This window comes from Anarhichas minor, unplaced genomic scaffold, assembly GCF_050575085.1.
Source record: "Anarhichas minor isolate MPS153535 unplaced genomic scaffold, ASM5057508v1 ptg000080l, whole genome shotgun sequence".
NCBI lineage: Eukaryota > Metazoa > Chordata > Actinopteri > Perciformes > Anarhichadidae > Anarhichas > Anarhichas minor.
This window is the reverse complement of record NW_027466526.1, coordinates 1,419,055-1,433,453: the sequence shown is the minus strand read 5'-3', so window position 1 is coordinate 1,433,453 and position 14,399 is coordinate 1,419,055. Positions and strand designations below refer to the sequence as shown.

Below are 14,399 nucleotides of genomic sequence, written 5' to 3'. Positions count from 1 at the left end.
AGGTGTTCAACCCTCCATTGAAGAGTGATGGACTCTCACAGCGTAGACAAACAACATACATGTTGCATGTTTAAAGATTTCATCTGTGACAGAACACAATGCCAATTAGCAGTATATCAAAACCTATTATATTCTATATATATACACAACATAGACACTACAATATGTTCCACCATTAACCATCATATAAATACGTCTCCCTCTTTAATAATTATTTTCCAGGTCTTCACTCTTAGATGATCATTCTGTGATCACAGGAAACTATATAGAGCGACCAACCAGCCACAGCTAACAATACTTAAAACGCAAAGTTGCAATAAAGTCACAGCTAAAACTTTTCTGCAAAGAAAGTAGCCACACTATCTATAACTTCAACAGCCTACAGCAAAGACTGAACACCAAAGTCTGTTATCAAAGGGAATTTAAAATGTGGAGGATACTTGCTGTGCAGCCTTTAAAGGAAGGGGTAGCACCACAACAAAAGAAACCAGTGCAGGCTCCCATGAGAGGACATTACAGGTGATCATCAGGGAGTACAGAACTGGGTCACTGCCCCTAATGATAGACCTCGAGGTTACTGACAAGGAGAGAGGGACGGCAGGAAAGACGAGTTGGACGAGATGTTAGGCTTTGGTGGCTCCTTAAACATTTTCCACCTTCGGACTACATTACAGCACTCTTAGACTGTCTCACACATATTAGTGTTCTTAACATACGCACAACATTTGCAATGAAATACAATTACAAAGGATCAATTGCTCTTTGCTAACAGTTTGGTTCCCACGACTTTGTTAGACTTGAAAATGGCCAAACTTTCTGTTGGCCTTCTATTGAATTATCCTACAGCAGAGTCATGGAAGGAGAAGCTGCACGTTTGAGGAATCTAACAGGGAAAAATACAGAAGCTCCGCTACAGTGTCAGCTTCTAAAAATGCATACTGCAAACTTTTATATATATATATATATATACATACATACATATATAAATATAGAGAGCTGTTGTGATGCACCATTTCTCTGGTTAGATTGCTACATCCTGTTTTCCAGGTCACTTAACAGGATTAGAACTGGGACCGTGTTTTATCATGTTGTATCAGTGACACGGGACGGTTGCACGACGGATTATTCTCTGCAGTGTAATGTAGAAATGTAATATAACAGAAAAACACTGTGATCTGAGGACATGTGCTGAGGCGGTGGGACCCATTCTGAAACAAAACATGTAATGCAGACATCCTGGTTTCCGACATCGGCTCTACCCGCTCTCCATCGTCTCCGAAGTAAAGTAAAAATACGATTAAAATCAGAGCTACTCCAGATCTAATTGTGCTGATGCGTAGCAGGTTTGTGCTGTGTTAGTGCCACTCCCACATACAAAGCAAACAATGAGATGCAATAAAGCAGTTAACTATTGGTGACAGTCTCTGGCTAGGACACACACACACACACACACACACACACACACACACACACACACACACACACACACACACACACACACACACACACACACACACACACACACACACACACACACACACACACACACACACACACACACACACACACACACACACACACACACACTTTCCTTTATTCACAGCAGGAGATCAAGAGGAGGTTTTGACACCACACCAACCCTCCAGTGTTGTAGTTTTAAATGGGAGCCAGGGATCTGTGAATGAGTAACACTGCTACGTGAGTAATAGCAGGACAACACAAAGCATTATGATCTCTAGGTCTGACCAAATGTTTGGAGTCAAGCTGTTCTCATTTCAGAATATTTGTTTACACTGAATGATTTTATATAGCAACGCCATTAGAAATCCTATACCTCTGTATGAACTTTAATTAACTACGTGTTCAAATCTTTTAAATGACATTTTGCTGAGTTGTCTCTATTTCTTCCAGCTTTACACTCTGTCACTGATGATTTCTGTCTGTCACACTGCAAAGAGTTTTACAGTCCACAGCTTTATGATTCTGTTCATTCCCCCTGCATCCCCTCTGCCCTTTACAGTACGTCTCATTGCCCATTTTCCTCTCCCCTCGCCTCTTCCCCGGGGTGTGTTTGATGGACTGATGTTATTATCTGTACCTCCTTCATCCCTCCATCTTCAAAGGAGGGAGATGACTGTATCTATCAAGCTTTAGTGTGCTTAAGAGACGCCTTGGGCACTGCAGTGCTCCACTCCCAGTCTGAGCAAAGCTCCGCGGGAAAAGGGGGAGAGCCTTGTGTGTACTTGACAAATTGAAAGAGAAAATAACCATATTCCTCCCTTCATTATGGGTGTAGTGTATACTGTAAATAGATGCCCTGCATTGTCTGAAGTAAATCAAACTCTCTACTGTATGCGGCTGCAGTAAACTGACAAAGGAAGTTCAATAAACGTCAATTAAAAACATCAAATCCAGACTGTAAATCACAATGGGTACAATTAATGTATCAGGCAGCTAGATTTAAAATCTCTAAAATGCATTACATGGAGTTTAACATCATGTCAAAGTGGTTTAAACAGACAACTCTGTCGTGTTAATACAGTAATATTGTCTGATTACTCTCCAATAGACAGCGGTGCTATCAGTATGATCCGTTCAGTGACTACGGATTAACAAAAACAGCCTTTGGCACATTTACATTCATGTTAATTAATGAGCACCGTCACTACTAAATAATCCAAAAAAACAACTAAATAGGTTTTTGCGGTAGTGTTACTTAATTATTATTTCTCTGATTGTATTACATCTGTGATCACAGTAGAAAATAGAGTAAGATAAAATAAAGTGAAGCTGAAACTGCATTTCTGAAGTTATCGAGTTAGAAAATAAATCTAAAGTCTTAAAGGAGTGCTCCTGTGCTTTAGAAATGCACTTCCATGAAGTTGATGGACTTGTGAGAGACACGATTATACAGTTTTCACAGGCTGAGGAGTGACCCATGTGACGAGTAAAGTGGTCTTAAGAAACGCCACATTCTGCTGCGTCATGCTCGTACACTTCTTATAAACACTTGAGACTGTGTTTCACTTTAACAGCCAACATTACAACATCTGATCCCAAATGAATCTGTAAATATATTGTTCTTTCATGATCATGTCTAACGTTAGATAGATAACACTCACAGGCTAAAAGTCGATCACATGTTTGTTTTCACTCGGAGCCACTTCCTGTATAATTGGCCTCTCAAACTGTGTTTTTATGCAGACCAACAAACACTGGCTTATTTGTTCAGTCCGGTCAAGCAGTGCGTTGATACAAACTCTCCGAGTCATTCTCATGCTCTGCGTCTGGATGAAATACCAGAACCACTCCACTGGAATTCCTCACTTCCCAGTACTGACTCCCACTCCTTTGCATTGTTTTGTGTCTGTGTGAGTGTGTGCGTGTGTGTGTGTGTGTACCACTATAGCCTCTGTTTCCAACTCCCACATGATGACATTGTAGTCATAACCACGTCAAGAGAGTTAGCCCCAAACCAAGCACTTGACTGGACTAGATTATAAAGAATATGCAGTTTTGTTGTGTTGTCTCGTGTTAGCAGACGGCCAGAAACACAAGCTGAAAAGTTACAAAAAACATTCTTCAACAAACAACCAAAAAAGGCATAAATTCTTGTGCATTTCTTAAGCATTAGTGTATGATCAAGAACACCACAAATCAGTATGAGCAACTCTCAGAGTCCTTAAAGGGAAGCTTAACTTATTTGCGTAACTGTGGTCGTTCTCGCGATAGGTATACAGACAAGGCATACATACCGACAGGTTGCCTAGAGGTGCATCCCGATGCAGTTCGCTACAATAGCTAATCCTGGAGGCTACTTTCTGTTGACTTTAGATTAGATTTTGAAACAAACGTTTGAAAAGATTTGTGTAAAACTCAAGTTTATTTACAAAGCTTTAGGAGGCTCATGCTGCTTCCACTGATATAGGTTGTTTTGCCGCGTTTTCCCCGATGTCTTAAACAGAGGTGACATTAAGAATAAGTCATGAAAAATAGTGGAATTTTGTCACAGTCCTATATACTAGTAATGTAAATTAGAACATAGTGAAGTTGATATTTCACGATGAAATAATCCTCACACAGAGCTTTACATGAATCTCTCATGTGCTGCTATCACTCTGATGGCTCCAGATTCCAGCATTAATAATGTGTCTCCAGTTAATGATTAGCTTACATGAACTGACAATGTTCTAGGAACTCGCTCTCTCCTGCTGCTTCCCACCTCAGCGTGCTCCCAGATCATTTAGCGAGTACAAGAGATGTGAACGTGAAGTTCATCATTTCTGTCTCTCACCTCTCTCTCTCTCTCTGCTAATGTCCCTTGATGACACATTTAATTCCTAAAGCAGACCACCTGGCTGTGCAGGCCTGTTCACAGCGCTTTAAAAAGTTTCTCTTCAACCTCGTTTCTTTGTCTTTTCCACACAGAGCTGTATGACTAAAAGCTTCTCATTCCACTGAGAGTTGTGTAGCTAAAAGGCTCCTGCCGTTTCCACCCAGAGCCGCACATATTAAACGTTGTGCAGGTTCATTCACAGCAAAGGAAAGCTTTCTGATTGAACCATCAAACTTTATGGACCCTGGTCGGATACTGATTCGCTGAGGGAACTTTTCCGTCTGAACCGTCTTCCGCTTTTAATCCGCTTCAAGCCCAGAAAGAGCCAATATGGATTTTTAATGATCTACCAGGTATTAATTATTTACCATTCAGTGTATGAACTGGTCCGTAGCGAGCAATTAATGGCCCGAGCTGCTATTTCCACCTGCCCAGTAGACACATAGTCCGGGCCAACATGGACACATAATCAGAGGTGGGACTGGATGAATGAGTTAAATAGACAGTTCTGAAAGAAAACAGGAAGTTAGTTATTGTAGTTTGGCCCACTGTTTAACACAATCAGCCGTAGCAGCAGCAGCGGCTAACACTTTCCAAGGATATCATTGCCTCTGATGTCGGTTGGAAAAAAAACAACATAATCCATAAAGACATAACAGAAAAATGACGCACTTTATGACTCCAGGACTTGCCTGGGACACACCACATTTTCAAGTTTTCTTGAGTATCAATCTAATCCAGTCACAGTGCGTACACTGCACACAAGAACAGCTTGCTTATTGGCCACACTTCTAATGTTGCTAATTTGCAGAATGTAAAACAATATAGTGAAAAGAAATGTGTGGCTAAAGGTGTTGCCTTGTTTAACTTACTGAATCCATGAATCTTTTCCACATTTGAGTCTGATTCATCAAACTGCGATAGATCATTAGTTATTCAGATCTCGTGCTACACTTTCTTGTTCAATTTGCAAAGGACTCTTAAACTTTGGCACACATAAAGCCCACAGAGAAAAATCCCACAACCCAGATACTGGGACGCATACTGGCAATCAGTTACAAACCCTTCTGTGTTGGAAGAAACCTCTCTGCATCTAATGACGCTGGTTCCACTTGAAGTGAATGTGACCAGCGGGCTTGAAAGATATTACTGCTTTTTGGCAAACTGTTTTGGAATTCTCCCATTACAACACGATGACCATTCCTCAAACCAAACAAGACCTTCAGCATTGTTTCCCCGCAGTCTCTCCAACTTTTAAATGCACGAAATTACCCCAAAATCAAAGTGAAACTGAACTACAAAATAAGTAACGATGCAGTGAAGTGATTAAGTGGTTTGAAAAGACGAATGTCTTTCAAGTGCTGAAGAGAGAGAGAGAGAGAGAGAGAGATGAAAACGGAGAGCTTTTGATGTTCTGAGATGAAATCTGTACATTTTAAGAGCAGAGATACGTGGGAGAAGAAGAAGACAGGCACAGATTTAACTCCCCTTAATGAAGAAGTAGCATGAAAGCAGAAGGAGTTGACTCACCAAGACTCTGTTCTCCGTCTTGTCTCCTTTGATCTCCAGTTTGACTCTCCTCCTCAGTGACAGCTTCACCTTTCTCCCCACTGCATCCCTCACACTCTCTACACAGAGGAAATGAGAGAGGAGATACAAATAAGGTGAGATTCAGTCTCGACACTTGGAAAGTTTTGCACTGGTGTGCTTTGAATTGGAAGAAGGGAATCGCTGCCAAGCGGTTAATCATGCATTGCAATCTCGTTGCTTTGTAGGCTCTTTCCACGAAGTCTGAACACAGACCCAATCTGAATCATGAGCTCGAGTTGAGTCAGAATTTCAACATTTTGACCTCTATGGCAGAGCACAGATCTGTGTATTGCTGCCACAGGGGATAATTCCCCATATCCACTGACTAGAAAAGTACGTCCATGAAAAATGTATCGAGTCCAATTTTGACACACCACCAGAGGAATGATCTTTCTTCTAGTTTTCATTTAATTTGCGCATCATGAATCCCTCTTCTGAAGACCGATTCCTTTGTGTCAGATGTCATCACATCTGTGGTGAGACGTGAAACAGCCACCAGTAATTCTGACATCAAATACACACGCACACAATCTAGTGAACTGAACAAACTGTGTGCATCTCCTCACATACATACTTTATCTTCAAATTGACCCGCCTTCTTCGATTTGATCAGATTGAACAATGGTTTCAAAATATTAGGGCTCTCCGATGTCCAGCAAGTTTGAGAGACGGGGTCGGACGGATCTCTCATTCACGTAGTAGATTTATTTATTATCTTTGTTTACAGAATAGCACAGCAAAATAATACAAATATAACAAAGTATGGCTGGAGCCACACTACAAGAAGTCAATTTCACCTGGTGAAATCTGACAGCATTTTAAAGTCTCTACAGAGTGCTTTGAGCTAAATGCTAACATGCTAACATGTTCAAAACAACCATGCTAACATGATGATGTTTTGCGTCTGCGTTAAGTGTGTAGCTTAGCATACTCAAATGTGCCAATTAGCTCAAAACACAAACAAAGTGCAACTGAGGCTGAGGTCAGTCTTTTTGCAGGTATTTCCTCACAAACTTAGTAATTGGACCAAAATAATATTTGGACCATCTATGAACACAGAGCAATATGCTGAGTGTGTGTTCTGCTGCTTGGTTTGATTGTTCACACCCAGTGGAAGCCTCCAGCGTCAGGGAACTGGTTTAGAGAGCAGATCTGGGTCACTCACCCACCACACAGCAGCTGGTATAGTCTGTGCACACGTCTGAGACAGAGATGGGTTTTGTGTGTGTGTGTGTGTGTCTGTGTGTGTACATCTGGGCTGGCATGCGTGCATCCTCTTTGCCTACAGGCTTCCACAAACCATCATCAGATCAAAGTGAAACTAATAATTAGGTTCATCTGCCAGCCTTTTCTCAATAGACTCTATGGAAAATGTGCACCATTTCCTACTGCAGCATTTCTGCAAAACTATAAACTATCCTCTACACAAAATGAAATCTAGAATGTTTTAATGAGACTGGGCAGTGTTTGGTCCCAGACAAAGAAAGAAAGAAAAGCCCCCGACAGACTCTCGTAGATCATTTTGCTACTAATTCAATTGTTCTGCTCATGTATTAAAACTGTGACAGGAGTGGACATTTTTCTAGCCAGCTGCCCCGTGGTTCAAATTTGTCAGTTAAGGCATGTGCACTTGGTCACGCTCGAATGAATTTCAAGAGGGACTCGTGTGGAAGGTGGCGAAACTGGGGACCTATGGCCTCGTAAAAAGGGCTCCAACAAACAATCCACAGGCCCATTAAGTCGGTCGCCCATTTATTGATCCTCGGACAATCCAGACTTGTGTGTTGATTGTGTCACAGATGAGATCTGTGGTTTGTATCTTTCACTCCAGAGAGTGGCTCATTGGCAAACACTTTGGAGGTGTTTACTGGAAGATCATAGAAACAACATGTAAAGCACGAGTGGTTTTACGTAGACTTAATGAGTCAAACTAACAAATAGACGTGACTATAAACCTAAAGAATTAATTTGGACCGCAGAGAGGAAGACCAAACTGTTCACTAGTATCAGCTGAGCTTTGCTCTGCAACACACAGAAACCAGTTTACGAGCAGTAGCAAACGCATACAGCGCCTCAGGTGAACGGCATGCAAGCATCCTTAGCATACCGAGAACTCTCCAGTGTTCTGACAGTCCAACACACAGTCTCTGTTTTGACGCAGCATGCCGCCACTAGCTGCTCTGAGATAACAGCTTCAGCTGCCTGTTGAGCTCTGATTGGTAACACGAGTCATTTCTTTGCCTTATGTCACTTAAAAGAAAAAAGTATCTTATTTCATTCAAAAATATTTGTGTGAGTCGGTTTCTCCTGCCATGAAGTGTTTGAGTGCATGTCAGTAAAATGTCTTCTTAGTTGGCACACAAACACCTCACTGCTCCGTGTTGGTTCTTTTAACCCAGTCTGTGGTGTTTCCATCTGCAGCATCACGCTGACATTCCTCGTACGTGCCGGATGCCAAGAGTGAAGTAGTATGACGCTGAATCACCAGCAAACAATGACTGGTTATATACTCCTCCAGTCAACACCCCATGGCAGTAGCATCATGACAAACCACATCCCTGCCGTTAAGTGTGCCGTGTTGGGAAAAGTGGTCAGCACAGAATCAGGACAATTCTTTGAGAGAGGGGGTGAAGATAGAGAACCTGCAGACTGTAAATGAAAGACTCTGGAGGCATTGTTAATGAGGTGGACCTCGTGATTACCTGGATGGTGTCTGCACAGCGAGAAAAAAGATAAAATGTGCACATCCAAAATACTTTACAGAGATCAGAGGACTCAGATTAACCGCATTGACCCACTGCCTGGTCATTTTAAATTCTAGCTTGGATCCCAAAGTGTCCAATGATAGCAAATGTGTTACACAGGTTTTTAAATTGAAAAAGGAACACACTGTTGTCTTCTAGTGTCTGCTCCTTCTTATATTGCAAGAGCTCAAACAACAGGCCCGATAACACAGAAACAAATGTGTGATAGTTGTGTGAGGATCCGGATGACTGAGTAGAATAATCGACTGACTGGCTGAAACGTTCTGTGAATGAACGCATGCCTGACCAAGTGACTACATGACCAAGCATTTTCCTTTTTAAGCCTCATCTACATTCTGCTATTTTTGTCTCCTTCAGAAATAAATGCAGCCAAAAGAGCATTGTGGGCTAGTGTGTGTGTGTGTGTGAGAGAGAGAGCTTGTGCTTGTTAAACATTGCACTGAGGTGTTAAAAACTGAGCTACTTTGCAAAAACAAAGAAAACTCAGAGCTTGAGCCAAACAGGCTGCAGGACTCTTAGGTACGTCCACACTCAGTACAAATAAAGCAAAAGAAACATGGCAGGCTTAGACCTCCAGGTTAGATATGCGAGAGCGGACCGAGGTATGAGTTATGTGAGGTGACATCTAAACTATCTAGCTTTTCTTCCAAATATAGGCTGTAGTCCACTTTACATCAACAGTACAAGCGCCTTGCTCAACAACAGCACTGCTCCATGTATACACAGCTTCAAGCTTTACTGCAGCTGAAGCATTTACAGGCTAGGGCTGTGCTGTTAGGAACATACTGTACAAAGTAATGTCTGGATGTGGCTGGTTCAGCCTTTGGAAGTGCGTTTTAGTAATCCCACTGTATATTTTGAAAAGAGATCTACTAATCATCACAATAAGAATTTTACAATTAAACTGGCCCAGTGTGTGTGTGTGTGTGTGTGGGGGGGGGGGGGGTAGTATCAACACTGTGGGAGATAATAGCATTACTATTGTGTCTCAGCCAGCGTACGTATGGAAGACACTAAGACACTGAGGAGCACATGCACACGGTGAGTCAGGGATATGACAGAGGCAGTATCAGCAATTGTTCCAGTCTGGACACATGGCTACAAATGATCTGCGCTTACCCAGAAGCTCTTTGGGGACCTCTGACACTTCCTCGCTCATTTTGCTGAAGATAATAATCCAAAAACGACGAAACGAGTTCAGTCAACACATCGGGAAGCCTCAGATTACGAGGAAACAGGGAGCGAGAGAGACAGAGAGACAGAGAGAAAGAGACAGACAGAAGTGTCAGGTGGTGCTGCCGCCGCCGCCGCCGGTGTTTTTTTTTGCCGGTTACATGCTCCTCTCCTCCTCTCGCGGTGTCTGGACAATGTGTCCGCGTGAATCTGTGTGCAGGTTGTATGCCGAAGAAAGAGTCAGGAAAAAGCACCCGCTAAAGTCCTCTCAGAATCATCGTTGAAAAGCAGCCGATTCTGCGCCTCGGGGAGATGAAAAGACCACCGCTCACACACATCCTCCGTGCCGTGGCCCTACCGTAAAGCTGTCGGTGATACAGTAGCCCATCAGCCAATAGTGGAAACCGGGGCCCCTCCCCGTTCGGTGATGCGACAGTCAGGGAACCGATGCGATGCCGGAGCGGCGTGGCGTGGCACGGGGGGGGGGGGGGGGGGGGGGGGGCGGTGGTGTCAGCCCGATGTCATTGAGCAGGCTCCAGTAGGTAGTGGTTCCAAAGCTGGGAACCAGGGACCTCTAGCGGTCCCTAACGGGGGCTGATGGGGGTCCTGGTCCCATGCCTGTGTTGCAGCAGAGGATGACGCTGTTCATAAATAGGCTACATTACAAACACAAGGCCACTCCCAATGGATACATCTTAATATAGACATATAATTGGAGGTAAATACAGCCCTCCTATAACTAGCCTATAATAACGTCACGATGACATCACGACTACGAGTTTAAATACACTCTAAACCCGTGGGAATATTTTGGGAATGTTGGCCTATAGAATTGTCCCTGTCTTGTATTATTAAAATACTACTACTAATAAATACTACAAATGATGCTAACTAAAAATCACATAAACTGTTCAGCTGTGAATGTAGTTTGGTTTTAATTGCCCACTTCCACTGAGTATCACAAAAGGCATGATCCGTCTTTGAAATAATATTTCAAGAATGGTCTTTTGTCAACGCAGTTTAGTGTTATCACTTTAACTTTATAAATATGACAGTATGTAGCCTATACAGCCATACCATAACTAACCACAATAAATAATGAAAAAAAATGTCTCGAGATTCAAAATAAACACATATTTTAGGACATTTTTATATCTTGTCCACTATTTCAAAATGCTCCTAATGAGAAAACAGCCCAATGGTCCATACGAACCGATGAGACTGTGTGCGTCTACTGGGTGGGACAGTGCAATAGTCTGTTTTGAAGAAAGACAAAACGTTTTTGACTGTGAATTATGTAAAAGTAGACAGGTATATAAATGTATGAACAATAGTTCAATAACTAACTTCACTGTATCTTATACGGTTTGTAAAAATGTATTATTTCGTATTTATGATACAAAGAGGTAGAGATGGAAGATGGCGACACCTTGTGGTGATTTGGTTAAATTACAGTCAAGCTCAGAGTTCAACATAGCGGTATACTTTATTTAGCTGCTGCAAGTGACATGTAAACGTTTACAGTTTGATATCGCACAATTTGACAGAACTTCATACATTTTCATAACATTTATTTTTCAGTTATAGCAGACAGAGGTATATTGGTAATGCCATGCTGTGTGCACCATGGACTCTGTTATCTAAACATCTAAGAATGGTAAGGTACAGTTTGGACTCTGCTGCTTAATCTCTTTGAATATTGTCTCAAGTTTTTCTGCCAAGGAGCAGAGCTGTGAAGCCTTCAGCATCGTTGGCAGTGCTTTCAGCTGCTCCTCGGGAGCCTGGGCCAGCCACGCTTTGATCTGATCCATGAGAGGACCCCTCTGTTTGGGGAGAGTCCCCTCCTCTGACTTATGAATGTACCTGTTGGAGGGAGATGATGGCTTATCAGCGTCTATGTATGAAGTGAATTTACAAGTGAAGGGATTCGTTGTACAGAGGTAAAACGACGGTTTAGACGGCTATAGACTCACCTGGCAATAAATCTCTTCATTTTTACAACACGTATCTTGTGCATACTGAAGAATCCTGAGAAGAATGTTCCTAGCGTCTCACCTGAAAAAGAAAGTTATAGCGCATGAGTTTTAAATGCAAACTTTTTAATTTGCCCTACCAAAGAATTCTGTCATATACGTTATCATAACGGAGTGCTGAAATAAACTGTACAGAGTACAAGTACGCACTACTATTTGTAAGATCCTCGCAGGAGCCACACATTTTATCCTGGCTGATTGAGCCGGGGAGAAGGGCAATCTGTCCGCTTGCGCATTCCTGCTGTTTTACGCACGATTCCAGCGCAGACGATGAGAAGTAGCCATCGGAACACCTTTCACAAACAGTGTTCGTTTGCGAAGTACCTAAAGAAAACAACAATGCATTTGGGGTCATTACAATGTTTTAAAATATACCGTTGCGGCTCCGGAGAGCCCACGTGATCGCGCGTGTTTCAGCAGAGTTTTTACTTTAACCTTAAATTTGTCTCGGGGCTGCTACTCCTGTACAACATCGATTGATTAATGGATCGGTTTTTTTCGTTATTTCTAAACGTTCAGAAATGTACACAGGGACAGTGTTTTCATTGATGCAGCCTCACGATGCACATGCACTGCAAAAATGCCCCGCAGGTATATTGTATTATATCTCTCAGATAGAGCAAATCGATGACAAAGTTAAACAAGAAACTATCTTTTCTCTGTTACATACCTTTTGTTTGAACACCGTGTCCGGGTCCGCACTCTCTGTGTCTCATGCAGGAGTCAAAGAAGCCAAAGAAGCCGTCTTTGCACCGACAGACCCGGTTGCTGGTCGCCGTGCACTCTGTCTCCACCTCCTGGTTCTCTGTGCATAAGTTGCTGCAGTAGAGACACTTGGGCAGGTAGTTCCAAAACTCCGTGAATTGGTTGCTTCTGCACGGCGCGCACACAGTGGACGTGGTGGCGGTGCAGTACTTGGTCATGTGCATGCCGGGTGAACACTGGTCACAGATGAGGGCTTCACCGGTGAAAGAGTCTCGGTGCGCAAAGGTGGGAGTGGATTCCACACCAGAGAGCAGGAGCAGCACGGGCAAGAGAAGCTGAGGAGAGGCACATGATTAGTCAGCCTACTGCGACTGCACTGCACTGTACTACACTGCCTTTTATCGGGCCTATCACTGCTACGAGTGCATTTACTATACATCTTATTGGCAAGCAATAACTTTACAACTACCGCTATTCCTTTTTCCTTGAAGGACACAAAACACAATGATAAAAACCAGGATTATCACAGTGATATTAGAATAATACTGGAGACAAAGAATGAGGTTATAGTATTACACATTAGATCACATCAGATGAGTTTCTTATAGCCTCATCATCAGTTGTAATCTGATACATATCTGGGTCATACTTTATGACTGAATGGATTGTCCATTGTTACTGTAACTACATTTCAATTCGTTTTTTCCACCTTTTTTTGTGCAACAATTTAAGGTGAATAAGAAAAAAGCAAATTGGAAAAATGTCTGTTATTTTATACTGCCTAGATTAAAAGACAACAGTTGACAGCAGCAGCATTTGCCATACAACTCTTTATAACATACAATAAGTCTGCCGGATTGTTTTCAATCAGTGTAACTGCCAGAGATACAATTAGATTGAAATGTCTTGTTTCTCTGTGGAGACAACCTGTATTTCCTCAGACCTGTTATGTCTCTATATGTCAAAACACATAAAGAGTGCTGGCATCAGTAGTAAGAAAAATATACACTATGACAACTACAAGTCCCTGATTAGAGTGATAACATTACATCAAGAAAGCAATTTCCAATAAGATAAAAAAAAAAGCCACAAACATTTGTCTAGTCACTCATTTCGATTAGGAAAGATAGAAAGGTATTTATCCTATGTCAATTTACAGTTTGAGAATTTACATAAAACCGTAAAAAAAATAGTTATTTTCATGAAACATAATCTAAAGCATCACTAATCACCATGTATGTCTCTGTCTTTGTAGGTTTTATCATCTTAAACTTGTTGTGTTATGCAGAATACTCACCATGCTGATGATGTGCATGTCACCACTTCTGTTGAAGAGGGTTTGACAGAAGAATAAGTGCCATTTATATAGTGTTCCTATACGGAACCATGTGTGGGCGTTTGAGGTAGGGATAATGCTTCGTAATTTAAAAAGGTCAGATTACTTCCACATGCAGTTAAGTTGAATTTTGGACATGACAGCTAAACAGAGGTGATAAAAAGCTTTAGGAAGTATTAAACGAAAGCTTTTCAGTTCCGATTGACCTTAGATCCAATGCAGTCGTTTCTGGTTTTCTCTTGTCTGTGAGAATAAACTGTTATCTATGTTCTTCATGACCAACTTCTCATATGCTGGAATTTATTCAAAGGTCATCAAATTTAACACCCAAATGTCTGTCTGATTACAACACACATCTTCCCCTTGCTCTCTCTCTCCTGATATTTACTGTCTTGCTCGACCGAGTGCTGTCCAGTGAAGGGAAAATGCCTCCAAAAAGATTTGTAAAATAAATATGAGAC

General features: G+C 41.9%; 2 protein-coding genes across 2 annotated transcripts in view; both read right to left on the bottom strand.

Moving 5' to 3' along the window:
* LOC142938204 (F-actin-uncapping protein LRRC16A-like) overlaps nucleotides 1-9,850 on the bottom strand; it is a 62,099-nt gene extending 52,249 nt beyond the window's left edge. Inside the window, exons 1-2 of the mRNA XM_076081459.1 lie at nucleotides 9,811-9,850; nucleotides 5,867-5,964 (exon numbers count right to left, since the gene is read on the bottom strand). Of these exons, the coding sequence (XP_075937574.1) occupies nucleotides 5,867-5,964; nucleotides 9,811-9,850 (138 nt within the window). The remainder of the gene's footprint in view (nucleotides 1-5,866; nucleotides 5,965-9,810) is intronic.
* Nucleotides 9,851-11,325: 1,475 nt separating this feature from the next.
* On the bottom strand, nucleotides 11,326-13,922 carry LOC142938167 (uncharacterized). Its single transcript, XM_076081412.1, has 5 exons — nucleotides 13,900-13,922; nucleotides 12,568-12,937; nucleotides 12,048-12,221; nucleotides 11,838-11,919; nucleotides 11,326-11,727 (listed from the first exon to the last, which is right to left on the bottom strand). Exons 1-5 carry the CDS (start codon nucleotides 13,915-13,917, stop codon nucleotides 11,505-11,507), a joined length of 867 nt encoding a protein of 288 aa, XP_075937527.1. The 5' UTR covers nucleotides 13,918-13,922; the 3' UTR covers nucleotides 11,326-11,504.
* Between the last annotated feature and the right edge of the window lie 477 nt (nucleotides 13,923-14,399).